General features: G+C 43.6%; 7 protein-coding genes across 7 annotated transcripts; 4 read left to right on the top strand and 3 right to left on the bottom strand.

Annotated features, from left to right (window-relative positions):
* Positions 1–1,365: 1,365 nt before the first annotated feature.
* Positions 1,366–2,799, top strand: METBIDRAFT_45295 (uncharacterized protein; the record flags this gene model as incomplete). Its single annotated transcript, XM_018857904.1, has 1 exon — positions 1,366–2,799. The coding sequence occupies one exon, from the start codon at positions 1,366–1,368 to the stop codon at positions 2,797–2,799; it is 1,434 nt and encodes a 477-aa protein (XP_018710626.1).
* Positions 2,800–2,950: 151 nt separating this feature from the next.
* On the bottom strand, positions 2,951–4,093 carry METBIDRAFT_45324 (uncharacterized protein; the record flags this gene model as incomplete). Its single annotated transcript, XM_018857906.1, has 1 exon — positions 2,951–4,093. The coding sequence occupies one exon, from the start codon at positions 4,091–4,093 to the stop codon at positions 2,951–2,953; it is 1,143 nt and encodes a 380-aa protein (XP_018710627.1).
* A 706-nt stretch (positions 4,094–4,799) lies between these two features.
* On the bottom strand, positions 4,800–5,303 carry SKP1 (SCF ubiquitin ligase subunit; the record flags this gene model as incomplete). The annotated part of the gene is made up of 1 exon (XM_018859059.1): positions 4,800–5,303. The coding sequence occupies one exon, from the start codon at positions 5,301–5,303 to the stop codon at positions 4,800–4,802; it is 504 nt and encodes a 167-aa protein (XP_018710628.1).
* A 155-nt stretch (positions 5,304–5,458) lies between these two features.
* On the bottom strand, positions 5,459–7,025 carry PEX3 (Pex3p). Its single transcript, XM_018855059.1, has one exon. The coding sequence runs from the start codon at positions 6,829–6,831 to the stop codon at positions 5,614–5,616; it is 1,218 nt and encodes a 405-aa protein (XP_018710629.1). The 5' UTR covers positions 6,832–7,025; the 3' UTR covers positions 5,459–5,613.
* An 823-nt stretch (positions 7,026–7,848) lies between these two features.
* PHO100 (Pho100p) lies at positions 7,849–9,258 on the top strand. Its single transcript, XM_018856209.1, has one exon. The coding sequence runs from the start codon at positions 7,998–8,000 to the stop codon at positions 9,000–9,002; it is 1,005 nt and encodes a 334-aa protein (XP_018710630.1). The 5' UTR covers positions 7,849–7,997; the 3' UTR covers positions 9,003–9,258.
* Positions 9,259–9,749: 491 nt separating this feature from the next.
* Positions 9,750–12,086, top strand: METBIDRAFT_44872 (uncharacterized protein; the record flags this gene model as incomplete). The annotated part of the gene is made up of 1 exon (XM_018857846.1): positions 9,750–12,086. The coding sequence occupies one exon, from the start codon at positions 9,750–9,752 to the stop codon at positions 12,084–12,086; it is 2,337 nt and encodes a 778-aa protein (XP_018710631.1).
* A 760-nt stretch (positions 12,087–12,846) lies between these two features.
* Positions 12,847–16,293, top strand: IRE1 (bifunctional endoribonuclease/protein kinase; the record flags this gene model as incomplete). The annotated part of the gene is made up of 1 exon (XM_018854681.2): positions 12,847–16,293. A coding segment is annotated over one exon (3,447 nt), but the record flags the coding sequence as incomplete, so codon positions are not given.
* Between the last annotated feature and the right edge of the window lie 46 nt (positions 16,294–16,339).

The following is a 16,339-nucleotide window of genomic DNA, read 5'->3' on the forward strand; positions in this document are numbered from 1 at the left end:
ATGGTATGATGATGTGTTAAGTTCGTTCAGGGGTCATTAATTGTAGGAAGAATGATGTATGTTGTAGGGTAAAAAAAAAAAATCTAGTATTTGCAAGAAAGACAGGCACTGACCCAGAATGCTTACTTTGCGGGTGAAGAACTGATTGGTGAAACCAGGTTTAGGCGAGTCGGAGGCCGGAGCTAGAGAAGGAATTCGAAGCCCTTAGGTATGTGATGGTGAGATAGGTCCCCAGCTAAAATAGCAGAACTTCAGAGACAGAATCAGATGCTTCGTGATGCTAGCTTCTTGAAGTTCGGATTCCTGACTAAGCGTGGTATTTCAAGAGTTGATCTGGAGGCCGGCTGGTCATCTCTTAGTGTAGGCTCCTTGCTCGTCGCCTTAGCGGATGCACGTGTGTGTGACGGAGTAAGCAGCGCAGAGAACAAAATGGTGCACTGCGTTTTTCTTCGCTGCGTGCCTTGCGATGATTCTCGAAAACTAGTAGGTCTTCAACGTAAGCTGGTTCACTCAATCTGAACTCACCAGTGACAGATTTTTCAAGGCAAAGATTAAGACGGCACGTAGCTCTGAGCTCTATGTCAACACTTGTTTTTTGGCTCACCAAAATCTAACCAGCCATACTTTTGCTCATGGTCGCTTTCTTAGCCCCGCATTATTATATTTAAATAACCTGACGCGTGATGGAAAGTTATGAAGGGGAATAAAGGGATACGTGTATATAGCACATGGAGAGCATTGTTTTCCTATTTGTGAATGGAGATGATATATTTGGGCATATCTGCCTACAAAAGCCTGATTAAGCCAACTCTTTGAACAATCAGTCGAAACACATGGGGAAATGACTCGAGTCTAAACCTTAGTAGTGCAGCTAGCTTGATGACGGTTTAGGGCCCACGCAAATGCGGATTATGTCCATTTTCTACCACAAATTATGTCTAGGTAATTTTCCTCCCCTCTTTATATAAAAACCAATTTGCCCATCCTAAGAGCACAGTACTATAACCTGTGCTAGGAACTTGATTTGAAGATTAAAGATTAAATAGCGTTCCTTAGGGTAAGGCCTTGCCCGATGTGCCAACATCAAACTCCACCACCAAAGTTTCACTAAGTTAGTTTATAACAGAACAAAAGAGAAGCCGAAAAAGCAAAATATGCCGATGAACTCATGGCTTTTTGCCAGGGTGGATGTCCATGCTAATATAAATATTTGAAAATAAATAACAATTCGGCTACCCGCTTCCATGGTTAAGACCCGGTTACTACTAGAACCCGCATCTTCGCGCACTCAACCTCACTCTTGAACTCAGAACATAGCGAGAAAGCAAACCTGATCCTTCTTGAAGAATAACTTTTCTACGGAATATGGATGACAGTATTGACACTTTCCTCGCATTCACAGCCACAGATGACCCTGCCTTAGCCAAACAATTTTTGGATGTGAGTGGTGGCAACCTTGAATATGCCGTGCAGTTGTATATGGAGTCCGGGTCCAATCAAGCGGCGCCCCTGGCTTCGAGAAATGACGAGGAACTTGCACAAAGATTGCAACTGGAAGCATACGAAGATAACGGAGTACGAGAGGCCGATGCAAACGTCCACCGTCATGAAACATTGCTAGATTCTTTCCCGGCTTACGACTCCGGGGTAGATCACGCGAGAGCCATCTTTGGAGCCGGCAGGGTGGGCATATTCAACCAAAGGTTCGATGAAGATGGTGATTATGGAGACCAATTTGATGAAAATTTGGATATGAATGACAGCGAGAGCGAAGATCAAATCGTTGAATTGCACCTGGATGAAGAAGAAGAAAACATAATCGAGGTGGATCTGGACGAGGAGCCCATATCCCAACCAAATCGCCGACTTCGTACACAAAGAGAAAGATTGAACGAACTAACATCCACACAGAGGAGATTGGCAGAACTCTTCAAACCACCATTCGATCTCATCTTAAGAACGAGTCTCGACGGAGCAAGAAAAGAGGGCAGAGAACAGAAGAAGTGGATTCTCGTCAACATCCAGGACCCAACCGAGTTTCAATGTCAAGTTCTCAACAGAGACTTCTGGTCTGACCCTTCCATCAAGGAAATCGTTCGCAGCGAATTCATATTTTTACAGTACCAAAACGATTCGCCCCATGGTCAAAGCTACCTTAATTTCTACTCGGTTGATTCCTGTCCTCATATTTCAATCTTGGACCCAATGACTGGAGAGCGGGTATTCAAGTGGTCTGATGGTGTTGTTCCAAATGTCGAAGAATGGGTGTCTGATGTTGAGCTTTTCTTGGAGAAGTTCTCCCTCTTGCCGGGCTCTAGTAATCCAGTGGTGAAGCATGATGTTAAGATTGACCCAGATGCCATGACTGAAGAGCAACAGATTGAGTACGCCATGAAGCAATCTATGGGTGGCAGTGCGGGTACAATTGAGAAAGCAAGCTCAAATTCTGGATCAGACAACGAAATGCCACTCTCAGTGGAAGAGTCACTAGATCCTTTTGAAGCCATTGAGCCGAAGAAACATGCGGAACCTGGTTCTAGTCCACTGACAAGAGTTCAAATAAGATTCCCAAACGGAAAACGCCTTATTCATAAATTTGACCCGGAGAAAGATACAGTACTCACCCTTTATCAATGGCTTAAATATGTTCTCTCCGAGACCGAGGAGTCAGAATTTGGAATTGGAAACGAGGGATTTACCATTTCGTGCGCAGGAAAACCAAAGCTCCTTGATTGTATCAGCCAAACCATCAAAGAGGCTGGGTTGGCAAATGCCAGCATTTTACTTGAGAAGATCTGATTTAATTGGGACATCATGCCGTAACTGTATATCTAAGTATGCTGTGCGCCATTATTGTAAAGCCCTACTGATAGATAAATAGTATGGTCATAGGGTTTCTTGATACATATGGTAATTTTATGCTTCCTGTCTCGTATGCGTGTATGAGTTTTCAAGGAGTTGTGGCGTCAATCCTTATAGGAGGTCTGTTCATGTCCAATATGCTGTGGTAATCTTCAACGTCAGAGTCATATGTTTCTTCTTGACTGAACGACGAGAAGTCCAGATCATCATCGCACATTACTTCACCTAGGTGAATTTGTTCATCAATTGTTGATCCATCGCGCCGTCTCATCAGAGCAAGATCATTCTCTGCCTCTTCTTTGGAGAGCCCCATACAACCCGCAAGTTTGACTGCCACAGAATCAAGCTGAGCAATTTTATATTGGTTTTGTTGATCCAGGAACTCTTGAAATCTTCTTTGCACAGCTTTCTTGGTATCTGTGATTTCAATTCTATGATTTCTGAAATATATGTTATCAAATCCATGATATTTGTCGAGGTTTTTTGTGGACAAGAGGTATTGTGTGTTGCAGCGGGCATCTGCCTTGGACATCTCAACTGGAACGACAGACCTGTAGTAATGCGAGTTCGTGTTCGCCTCATTGGCTTCAGAGCTAATTCCATGGTATTCTTTATGTAGATTTTCAAGTTCCTGACAGGTCTGGTTGATGAGCTTTTCTTTGTATTGCAAGACATCAGCCTTGTATTGTTTCCAAAAAATCACTCTGTTTTTTTCGGTGATACTCTCCGTTAAGTCGGACTGGTATTGAATGTGATGCAACAGCGCCACTAGCTGAGCTTTGTGTAGGTCTACGATTTCTTTGAAGTATTCGGCAAAAGGTAAATCGCCCAGTTCATGTTTGAACACAACGTCCAAATCTAGAGGCAGTTCGATACTGGCGGTGAGTTGTTTGAGCTGAGTCTCAATTTCTAGAACAGTATCGTCTATTTTCTGATGACACGAGGAGGTGTTGTCTCCAATGACGTTATTTTCCGTAAGGTTCGTGAGAGTGTCTATGAGCTTAACTTGTTGGTTGTAAAAACTGGACCACGAAGTGTCGTTTTGCTGAAACGTTCTTATTTGAGACTCGATGTTTTTTTGCATGTACTCCACCCGTGATTTTCTTGCCTGGACGTATTCTCGCGCAAGCAGCGCAAACTCATCGCTGATGCAATCTTCTAGTTTACTTAGTTGTTGGATTGTCATTTGCGGGAGATTAGCGATCATTTCCGGCTCGAAGGGCCCGGTCATGTCTAATAAACCCAGGTCCTGCAAATCCTGCGTAGGTAAATCAGCCGGGGGCGGAGAGGAGATAAAGTCTTCCCGCGTGTTGGTGCTGGTTCCCTCGGTGTGATGTAGGTTTTCAATATCCATACTGATGTTGCGAAAAGATGTGTTGCACTTGTGAGAAAGAATTTCCAGTAGTATGAAACCGACAATGCTGCGAAAGCTGCACTGCGCCGCGCACTGTGGGCAGTCGTGAGAGTTGATTGACCTGGTGAATTTGGGCCGGGTTTAGGCAGGAAACAGTGCAGCTGGACCCAGGCGATAAAATCCAGAGACTCGAGTGACATTCGGTAAAGCCAGATTTGAGAGTTTCAAGTCGCAAACTGTAGAACCTCCAGCTTCACTGGTTTTTGGGAAATAAATGTAAACAAACAAACCTTTTGCCCCATCCAGTTGGGGGCGTGTCTAATATGTCTCTCCATAATTAACAGTGCTCGCGAGGGGCACGTAAGACGTGGCACTATGTTCAGACGAGCGGCTTGCGTGGAAAGAAAACATTCTTCTTGAATACTTACAAAAAAGCCAGAGGCGCAGGCATTTGTCCACTGGTTTTCCATCGGCTTGGTTCCTGTCATAAAAAAAGTTTAAACTACACGATGTATTTCATAGTGCCTGTTACCAAGTGGTATTTTTGACTCACCCAAGGCTAAGCAAGTGCTAAGTAATCTCCTTATCTGTCCTCAGCCCACTCGTTCTCCTTACGAATCGCGGCCTCTTCCTCAGGGCTGAAGTCGTTGACGATGTTGAAAGTCTTCCTCAACTCCTCAGGTGACTTGTGCTTGATCATCTCGGCAATAATCTTGCATCCCGCATCCAAGAGCGGCCGTATGTTCAAGTAGTTGGCGGCCAAGATTATCTCATACAACATCTCCTGGTCCACCTTCAAGAAGTTCCTGTCCCAAGAGTGGACAGGGGCAGACTTTCTGGCATCTTCGTCATCGTCGTCTGGAAAAACAGTATTTTTATGGTGCTCGCACCACTCCAAAACTTTGCTAAGCACATTGGCCCGGACATTTGGCGTGGGAATTTCAAAGTCCTCGTCATCGCCATCACCCTCGTCCAAGTCCGGCTTCAAGTCAGCAATCATGTTCTTAATCAAAACCGACTTGTTGGCAGCCTCGATATCAACGGGGAATCTTTCTTCATCGGAGGAGATGATGACTATTTTGGGCATGGTTCGTATTTGAAGAGCGGTGAAGTGCTTTGTTGGTGGAATAAAAACGTATATGTGTATTACTTGATACCTTGTGTGTCCAATTCTGCGAGGTGCGGCGGCCTCACTCTAAAGAACGCGTAGACAAAAAAATGCTTGAGCAAACCTATTTTAGGAATCAACATGGTTTTTTAAGGGGATGAGTGAATTGCAAAATAAAATAAAAAACACAGTAAAAATGTGTAAATAGTTCTAAATATTTGTATTTCTTAGTGTCACAACCCCTTATGGAACTATCATGGGTCTCCGGAGAGGATCTCGGAATACAAGCTCACTCAAAGTTTGAGTAAATGCTGGCACTGAATTCCTCGAGTTCATCCACATCATTGATTTTATTTATATAGGCGTTGCCTGGAATCTCGCTGTCAACTGAATAGCTCTGGGAATCGCCCAACATAGCTGACTGTACTGAAAGCTGGGCCAAGAAGGTCGCGAGCTTGTTGGCACGTCCCGCTTGGCTTTCGGGATTAAGCTGTATCAGAATGTTCTCGTACAAGGTACTGAGGCCACTTTGAACTAGTTTCGAGAATACGTGCAGCGTGAATGCGTCTGTCAAAACGTAATTAGTCTCATTGACCAATTTAACAAGGTTCAGATCCTTTCCCTCAAGCTCGCTGACAAGCTCAGGGTTGGTACTCATGAGAGTCTCTATCAAGTCATCGTACTTGATTGGGTAGATCAGATGCATTACTGGACATTCTATGTCAGAGAACACATCGTCATTGATTTCCGACAACATTTGGCTGAACTTTTCCATTGTCATTTCGGTCTTGGGACTTATTCCAGAAAACTTGCGCTCAACTAGCTTCTCAATACGGTCAGAAATTTCTAGCCACCCGTGATTTAGCAACCACCAACTCAAAGACAAATAACTCTGTTCAATGAAATAGTCGTAAGAGTTCTGCGACCCTGTTTGTGGCGAGCCCCCGGCCATGGCAATGGCCAGCTCAAGGTAAGACTTTCTTGCTAGAATATTAAGCTGCAATCTAGTGAGTAAAAGTAGACCAGATGAAGAATAGATGAGGGCGAGAATGCGGGAAATGGATTTTACTTTCAAGTCGTTCCACAACTCCAACTTGGATTTGGACATGAGATGCTGCATATCCAAAGAAGACAGGGAAGGATTTTCTTCCGAATGTGCTAGCAAGTTCTCGGTAGTTAGAGAGTCACTCATTTCCCGATTGACATTTTTCTTCCGCTTGAGTGCAGAAGTGATCGATTCGGTAGGCAAATGTACCATGATGGGGTGGGTGAGTACTGGTAATAATGCCAAAATGGTGAGGTAGCAATCTGTTTGAGTCTGAATATACCTTCTCTTGATCTGCTCTTTCACGTATAGCTCTTGTCTTAAGGAGTTCTGGAAATTACGGAACCGTTTTATCACCAACTGGTGGAACAACAAGTATGCCGTGACTGATGCTGCAGACGTGAACATAAGCTTTCTTTTATGACGGCGGAAGAACGCCGCCAATGTTGACAATATCGGCATGGTGTCGATATAATTTTCTTTGCAACGATTGTGACTCTGGGCGACTGTTTGTGGCGTACAAGACCTGTGGATATTTGAGTATATCAATGCGACCGACACTATCTATGGAGTAGTCTCGGCATTTCGGCATGTGCGCGAGTACCGAGGTGGGTCTCACGCCTGAAAGTGCTTTGGTGCACGGAGAAGAATGGACAAACCAGTCAAGTCGGTTTGGGTAAGAGTCTGACCTAGCGGGCGAATATATTCTGAGTTGTCTTCGTGTGCTTCATATTAAAGTAAACACTGAATGATTGGTTGGGAATATTATATTGCCAAAAATTGAGGGGAAAGCTCACGTGACGGCCAACCGCGAGTACACCAGTTGCGAGTGCACGACCACCAGCCGAAATGACAAGGACTACTATGCAAACGATACAGGTGTACGCGAGCGATGTCATAAACGACTTCAGCTTCACACCATATCTCATATATAAGCGCACAGAATTGACATTTGGTTTATTGAATCAGCAAAAATTGTCGATGAGCTTACGGTTTGAAACAGAGACGCCAATGAATTTCAGCGACTCAATCGGAAGCATTATATCTCCGCTGATGGTTGCGCGTAGACGTCGGCCCAAGGCAGCCCGGTTTTTCTCAAGCCGCACAGCTAGATAAAGTAAAACAGCTCTTCAAAACCGCCCAGTCATACATGAAATTGCAACGTGGGGCCTTAGTTCAGGTACAACTAATATTTGAATTCCGACTTGCACGTGGGAAGCAGGCTTAGAGCCCCGCTATAGACAGTCTTGCGACCGAACGGCTTCAAAAGGATCACGAAACCAAAACAGTCATGCAAGTACTTTACTGAAAAGGGCAAGGCTAATAAACACGATCTCTATTCCGGCAAAAGACTCCTATTTTTTTCTGCTGATGCCAACGTTTGTCAGCGGCGCAACAACCGCGTGGCTTCACATCAATAGAGGTGCCAATTTTTGACATGACTGTATGCATGCCACGCAATAACCCCGGGTCCATGTTATGCCTAATTCCGAATTTGGCTCGTATCATGCCTGAAGCCAATACCTTATTCAATGATGGCTATAGGCTCAATGTGACTTAAAAGCAGGCAGTCTGCCCCATGACTCTGGAAATCTTTCTCTTTGTCTATCTAACCAAAACTAAAATCAATGAGACTCTCTTCGATCTTCACTACTCTTGCTACTGCTCTCTCGGTCTCTTCTGCTCCAGTTTCGAATGAGAGCGAGTGTTCTTCCAACAAGACCATTTTGCTTACTAATGATGACGGTTGGGCTTCTACCAACATCCGTGCAGCTTATAGAGAATTGAAGAGTGCCGGTCACGAGGTGATCTTGGTTGCCCCAGTGCAACAAAGATCCGGTTACGGAGGTCAATTCGGCTTGCCTACTAGCAAAAACTTAACTGCTGGCGGTGATTTCAACTACCCACCCGCAGGTGCGCCTTCCTGGGGCCATGAAGATAACGACATGAACATCTGGTACTTCAATGGTACCCCATCTTCGTGTGTTGCCTTTGGTTTGAACTACATTATTCCAGAGTACTTCGGCAACAAAACCATTGACTTGGTTGTTGGTGGCCCCAATGAGGGTACCAACTTGTCTCCTGGCTTGTACACATTGTCGGGAACTGTTGGTGCCATCTACTCCGCTGTCAACAGAGGCATTCCAGGAATTGCGTTCTCTGGTTCCATGACCAACAACTCGTTCTTCCAGGATGATATCAGCTACCAAAACGACACCAATTTTGGTGCTAACATCTTGGCCAAGAAGGTTGTTGATCTTGTGGACACCTTATTTGAGTCTTTCCAGAACAGACCAAACATGATTCCAGTTACTACTGGTATCAACGTCAATTTCCCTGCTGTGGGTGAAGACTGTACCGACCCAGAGTACGTTTACACGAGAATGACTGGTATCGACTCCGAGATCCCCGACCTCACTTTCAACGAGACCAGCGGTATGCCTGTCTGGAAGTACGGTCTGTATGAAGCCACCACTAAGTGTGTCTTTGGTGACTGTGATTTGCCATCCGAGTCTTGGTTGTTGGCTGAGGAAAAATGCAAGTCCTCCCTTACCTTGTTCTCAATTGACTACGATGCTAGCTACAAGCAATCACAGGCGGTCAAATCCTTCTTGGCCCCAATTTTTAAGTGATGGCCCAGTACTTGAAAGAAGCATGTCAATGTATTCTCTGGACGCGTGGTGAACGTCAAAATAGATAGATCAGGCATCCACGTATACCCAAATAAGAACATGAAATTGTCCCTATCCTGGTCACGTGCTGTAGTTGCAGGTGCGAGGTCTCTTGATTGGTTCTTTTGGACTTTAAAAGGAGCATCTAGCAGGTCCATACGTATTCATGTACCATTCTTTGGAAAAAAGCATACGTTGCCCAGATCCAAAGCTATCATGTTGCAAGGAAAATCATTAGTTCCGAACTCGGCTGTGGCTTTTTGGTTGCCCGTACCTTATAGCGCGGAGTGAGCCACGCACTGCGGCTACTTCCGCACCCTGTTTCCAGACACCCATACTTTCTCATTGCTTGTACTGTAGTTGCTTGCTGGCATAAGCTTCAGCTACAAATTACTGGAACTCCTTAAAATCTGTCTTTCACATATCCCATCAGCCACTTATTGCTGATTCCTTTAACCTTCAAAATAAAAGCACATCTGTATATGCATCATCCATGAACGAAGCATGTCCGCAAACGTTGAATCTCCATCAGTGAGAAGTGGCCAAACATCGCAAGATCTTCCAACTTTCCAAACCTCATACCATGGAACCCCTGAGTTAAAATCTGTTACAAGCAAAGACGCAAATGCTACCAGCGCATTGCCCCGAGATGAGTCCAATGGCCTCATTTCCTCGCTTATGAATGCTGCCCACAACGCCGCAAATATGATGAAGACAAAACACGGAGCCTCGGTCGAATCGTTCGACCTCACTAACTCCAAGGACACGGTGGGAAAACTGCAGCAACTTCTGGTTTCCATTCCACTTCTGTCACAAAATCTGGAGGTGAGTTCCAACGACATATCCTTTGCGAGACAACTGGGGACTGGGGACGTTTCATCGTTGAGTACGTCTAATGTCCATTTTGAGCCCAAGCATATTTCTCCCATACATATCTTGGGTGATGGAGACCTCTCGCTTGTTCACTTTGAAACGAAGGAATCGTTGCATAAACGCTCAAGCTATTCAACAGATGAGTCAGGAAAAAGAGAGCCTTCTCCGGCAGAAACGTACAACAATACGCTACTTGTGTCTGGAACCCAAGACAGCAAAGTTGTCAGACGAAAATCAATTTCCAATGGCTCAACTGTAGAATCGCTATCCTCCGAGCCCACCATTGAAACTGACGGGACCGATTGTCATACGTTCAATCCAAGCGAGTTCTCAAATTTGGAGCTTGACCATATTCTTGAAAGCCCATCAAAGCTCCACGTCCATCCCAAAAAAGACAAAGAGTTCCATAACTTATTCAAGAAGATTCCCGCCAGTGAGCATCTCTTAGCAGATGTCTCATGTGCTCTTTCGAAGGATATTTTGGTGCATGGAAAAATGTATCTCTCGCCGAATTATATCTGCTTCAACTCAAATATTTTAGGATGGGTCACGAATCTCGTTGTACCGATTCAAGAAATCATCCAAATTGAAAAGAAATCTACCGCAGTTTTGTTTCCCAATGGCATGGTGATTCGTACACTTCATCAGAAATATGTTTTTGCGACTTTTCTCTCGCGTGATACAACTTTCAACATGATAACTCAAGTATGGCACAATGCATTACAAGACAACAGTGCCGACTGCTTTACGAAATCAAGAAGAAGCCTAAGCAGGAGGAAGCCTTTGTCGAAAAAATCAACCACTAAAGATTTGGGAAATACAGATGAAATGGCTTCTGCCCAGTCAACAAAAACTTCGGAAGATGATCAGAGTCTGCTTCATACCAGTGATGCTAATGATATAACCTTTTTGTCTAAATCTTCCGAAAAGAGTAAACTTAAAGACATGAAAAGGTCGACAGGTGTACAGGATTCTTCAGTACTGGGAACTGAGTCTGATATCGATACTGATAGCATTGATGGTCACAAAGCCCCCCAACCCTCTTTGAATGACAAAACAGGCGAGAGTATTTTCAAAGGTTTTCCTAACCCGGGTCCAAAACGCCATTCTCAGACATCATTTGAACATGAGAAAGTGGATGGCGAGGTAGAAATTTTACAACATACATTTAATGCTCCACTAGGTGTTGTATACAATTTATTGTATGGCCCTGATAGTTCTGCGTTTGTGAAAATTTTGGAAGAGGGAAAGAACTTTGATATTAGCAAGGAAAAGCTAACAGAGCTCGATTCCCAGCATAAAGAGCGAGAGTATTCGTATACTAAGCCTTTAAGCGGTCCGATTGGACCCAAACAAACTAAGTGCAACATCACAGAGACCCTCCATCATTTCGATTTCGCGAGCTACTGTGAACTAGAACAAGTGACAAAAAACTTAGATGTGCCCCTGGGTAACTCTTTCAAGGTAAAAACACGGTTTTATTTCACTTGGGGACCAAAAAACACCACAAATTTGACTGTTTATACCTTTGTCGAGTGGAGTGCAAAATCCTGGATAAAACTGGCGGTAGAGAAAGGCAGTTTGGACGGTCAAAAATCCTCCATGAAGGTGCTAACAGACACAATGACTGATGTTCTCCGTAGTGGTGGCTCGGGAACAGCAAAGAAGAAGAGAAGAAGAAACAAGTCTGAAAGTCAATCGGCTCGCAAAGCCCCAGAACCTTCCAAGCAAACTCCAGAACCGCGAAGTCTTTACAAGCAAATTCTTGAGATTTTGGATCATATTGGACAGACAATTCCTATTCAGATTCCAATGTTAAACAGCACTGCCACTGGTGGCGTTGTTTTGTTTTTCTTGTCGCTATTATACTCCTATATCCTAGTAAGTCTTATGGGGGGTAGATCGAGTGGTGCGCCTGCTTCCAAAACAGTGTTCTTAGGCAACAACAAGTACGTCATGATGCCCTCTCTGGAGATATATCTTAACGACGAGCAATTCAGGAAACAAAATGAAGCGCAATTGTGGAATTGGATCTCAGCGAGGACGGGAGAAGGAAACCCAGACGCACGACATGAGAAAATGTACGATGAAAAGTACGCCGATGAAAATTTCAAAGAAATAATACGGATGACAAAAAAGCGGATTGATGTATTATGTCAAGGAATTATCTGATTGTAATGGAAACATGCAACAGAGGAACTACAGAGCATGGGCCACTTAAACATAGGCAGGGTAATAAGAAGAAACGTCCAATTTGAACATGGTGTAACTCAAGTTCTAAAGCATACTGAGTGAGACACACTGATAATCCCTAATCGTGAACACGAGCGAATGATTCTTTCGAATAGAGTTCAACGTAGTATAATCGACCAGTGTAGGTCACAATTCTGCGTGGAAGAACATATCATATGGCCCTGCATCGCTATTGCAAGAACATGCGAGTGAATTTGGAATTTGGTGCGTGAAAGGGAAGAAAAAATTAGCCTTCGCTGTACTTTCGCAAACCGTAAGCCCATACTTTTAAGACCAGATTTAACACGCCAGACTACTCAAACCTCATAATTTTTCATACGAGTGAATCAATAGATACGTTTGTTGAGTGGACCCAGCTCCCATTCTTATACAAATTTCTCTGAGTCCTGGATCGAGACTCTCTCTGAGTGGACTTGCAGATACTCTCAATTGTTTCTCACTTGTCCGTTTCAATCTCACTCGATCCACTTTGTTTCTATCCTTGTTGCTTTTCATTTCGGCATCATTCTCTTTGTTGCCTCCGAGCTGAGAATCCATTCCCCAAAGAGGGTTTGCAATCGCTGGTCTTTGCTAAACCCCCTGCATTTCACTTCACATTTCTCCCTCGGAGAGATTACCTTTGACAGAATAGCCGTCGAAAGTTTTGGTAAGATTATTCCCAATGACAAAATCAATTTTCTATATTTTCATTTCGTTGATCTACATTTCCGTGTCAGTTGCTGCACGGACGTTGCAAAGTACTGTCTCAGAGCCGACAATATCCCCAAATCTGGCAATACAGTCCGGTGGTATTCTTAGCGAAAGCATATCCCCGTTAGAACCACGGGTATTGTCTGATTGGCAGCTCGATGAGCTCATAATTGTGAGTGATGTTGACGGAAGTCTCCATGGGCTAAATCGAAAAACTGGAGCTAGTATGTGGACATTGCCAATTGACGAGCCCTTAGTGCATATTCTGGGATCAAGCTTCAAAAAAGACACAAGCTCCAACATACTTTGGTTTGTGGAGCCTTTTGAGGATGGCTCGCTTTTTTATTTCTCTCCCGAGTTCGGTCTCAATAAGCTACCGACTTCCATCAAGAATTTGGTGATGGAGTCACCATTTTCGTTGAATGGAGACGACAAAATATACACTGGAGCTCGAAAAACATCTCTCTACACCCTCGATAAGTCTACGGGAAAAGTTACCAATATGTTTGGGCTGCAGCTGAACTCTGACTCTTGTTCCGTATCAAGTCAATACATGGGCATAAATCAAGATATCAGCAGAATGTCCAATCACATCATGCTAGGGAAAACAACATACGAACTCTCCATACATTCCAAAGTCGACTCCAGCATTGTATGGAACGTGACGTACGCACATTGGGGCCCAAACAATATTGACAACGATTTAATGATCCAGAACCGTGACTCTGTCGATAAGCTCTACTTCACTCCTTTCCACGATAAGTCACTTTTGGCCCTCAACCACGCCCTGGGTGCGCCGGCTTGGATGAGTAGGCTTCCGTCAATGGCAGTGACTGTTTTTGATGTGTTCAGTCATCTCGATAATGGCAGCAGTATCGCCATCCCCCACCCAGCAAAGGAATTTAATCAGTTGCAACATGTGGCAGATGGACCCAATAGCTCGAATTTTGGATTATGCTTTCTTAATAAGACAGCCCAAAATTCACAGTGGTACGCCATGAGCTATAGAAATTTTCCTACGCTCATAAAATCTGCTCCCACATCACCTTATGAGATGGCTTTGCAAAAATACGAGAAAGGGTTTTTGGAGCACCTAGCGATCGAAAAAATGCGCACTTTCAATGTTCATGAGCCTGATGCTGTGTTTTTTTTGAGTGGGATTCACAGCTATGGTTCTTTGTCATCAGCGAACTCCTATCAGCCAGGTAGCAAGTTTAGGCGTGATGAATTCCAACGTATTGGCGGGAGTCCTCATGACTTGATTAATCCTTCTCAATGGAGCCTGAGGGATGGACAGGCTCCAAGTCTCATGGATGGCATCTTCTTTCCATTGGCTGAAGAAAGTTCCAAAAGAGACTTGGCGGTGGTCAATTCACATCAGGATGTGCACCGGGGTCAAAAGACAAAAAACGATTTTTTGCCTGTCACTTATCACAAACACAGCAGTGCAATTGATTCTATCTCCACTCAAAAACTACTGATTTTTAGGCGCATATCCGAAGACTTGATTGTCATGTTCACTTTACTTCTTTTTCTCATAGCATTTGTTAAGATCGCACAAAAATTGAAGTATTTGAGCCCTGAACACACCCAAATCAAGCACTGGAAAGATGAATCACACCAGTCGGAAATCAAAAGCACTGAAATAAAAGTTTCCGAGAGTCAAGATATGCTTGAAGCCTCGTCTAGAGAAACAGTGCTAGTCGCTGAACCAAATTTCCTTGACTGTTCAGATTCTCAGCAGTCTGCTGGGTTGCTGCAAACCACTACAAATACTCAAAATGTTTTTAGCCCAGGAGTTTCTGTTGTTCACGATGATCAGAAAGGAACATCTGAAATACCTTTAAAGGTTGATGAAGACTTGGATGATCAAGGCCTCGTCGGTACTTCCAAAAAGAAACGCAAAAGAGGAAGCCGAGGGGGCAAGAGAGGTGGAAAACTGAAAAAACTACAAAGTGACGATGAAGAATCGTCAGTTCCAATACCATCGGACGATGCTAGCGGGACGATAACTATGGATGAAGAAAATGATCGGCTTCTCGAGGACGATGCTATCTCCACTCTTTCACTCGTCAACACATTTGCAAAGCCAGACAACCAATTGAAGAAGCTTCAGATTGACAAGAATCTAGTGATCTCCAATAACATTTTAGGATATGGGTCTCATGGAACTGTTGTTTATGAAGGAACATTTGAGAACAGACCCGTCGCTGTTAAAAGAATGCTTTTTGATTTTTATGACATCGCAAACCATGAAGTTCGTCTACTACAAGAAAGTGATGATCATCCCAATGTTATTCGATACTTTTGTTCGCAATCCAACCTCAAAGAGAAGTTTCTTTATATTGCTTTAGAGCGTTGTGTTTGCTCACTAGAAGATCTCATTGAAAAACAGAGATTCCTCCCGCAAAAATCCAAGCTCAACATTACTAGTCGTAACGATTTGTTACACCAGTTAGCTAGTGGACTCAGTTACTTGCACTCTTTGAAGATTGTGCATAGAGACTTGAAACCGCAAAACATTCTTTTAGGGGAGACAACTCAAAGGAAGACACATTTTGATATACTGAGCACTAGACTTTTAATCTCTGATTTTGGTTTGTGCAAAAAGTTAGATGCCGATCAGTCTTCATTCGGCGCCACCACGCACACTGCTGCATCAGGAACGTCAGGCTGGAGAGCGCCTGAGCTTCTTCATCCTGGCAGTAATTGCGATATATCTCAAAAGTTTCTTGTTTCTCAAAATCGGGACCACATAAACTTCACCTCTGTCGAAATAGAGAAGAGATTGACCAAAGCCATTGATATTTTTTCGCTTGGATGTGTGTTCTTCTATATTTTGACTGACGGGTGTCATCCTTTTGGTGACCGATATCTTCGTGAAGCCAACATTATTAAAGGCAGTTGTGACTTGTCGCCATTGATCAGAGGATGTCCCAGGGATCATGTGGAGGCGACTCATTTGATCAATTTGATGATACACACTGATCCAAAAATGAGACCGGATACTGTGGCTATTCTAAAGCATCCTCTATTTTGGAGCACGGGCAAAAAACTAGAGTTTCTATTGAAAGTAAGTGATCGATTTGAGATCGAAAGAAGAGATCCTCCTAGCGATCTCCTTCTCACTTTGGAAGAAATCAGCTTCAAAGTCCATCAGGGTGACTGGCTTGGAAAGTTTAACTCCAATTTCATTGAAAACTTGGGAAAATACCGAAAATACCACACTGAAAAGGTTATGGACTTGTTAAGAGCTTTGAGGAATAAGTATCACCATTACAATGACATGCCCACAGAATTGCAAAGTCAGATGAGCCCATTGCCGTCCGGATTTTACAATTACTTCAATGAAAAATTTCCACATCTATTAATGGAGGTGTATGCTGTCGTGGAAAAACACTTGCAAGAAGAACATATATTTCATGAGTTCTTTTGAACTAAGGTATATTGACACATAAAAATCGTATAATTTAAATATGGAA

The sequence above is a fragment of the Metschnikowia bicuspidata genome, assembly GCF_001664035.1.
Source record: "Metschnikowia bicuspidata var. bicuspidata NRRL YB-4993 chromosome Unknown METBIscaffold_5, whole genome shotgun sequence".
NCBI classification, from domain to species: domain Eukaryota; kingdom Fungi; phylum Ascomycota; class Pichiomycetes; order Serinales; family Metschnikowiaceae; genus Metschnikowia; species Metschnikowia bicuspidata.

Coding starts and splice junctions, on each gene's coding strand:
- PEX3 (XM_018855059.1), bottom strand. CDS start 6,831: ATGCCGATATTGTCAACATTGGCGGCGTTCTTCCGCCGTCATAAAAGA.
- PHO100 (XM_018856209.1), top strand. CDS start 7,998: ATGAGACTCTCTTCGATCTTCACTACTCTTGCTACTGCTCTCTCGGTC.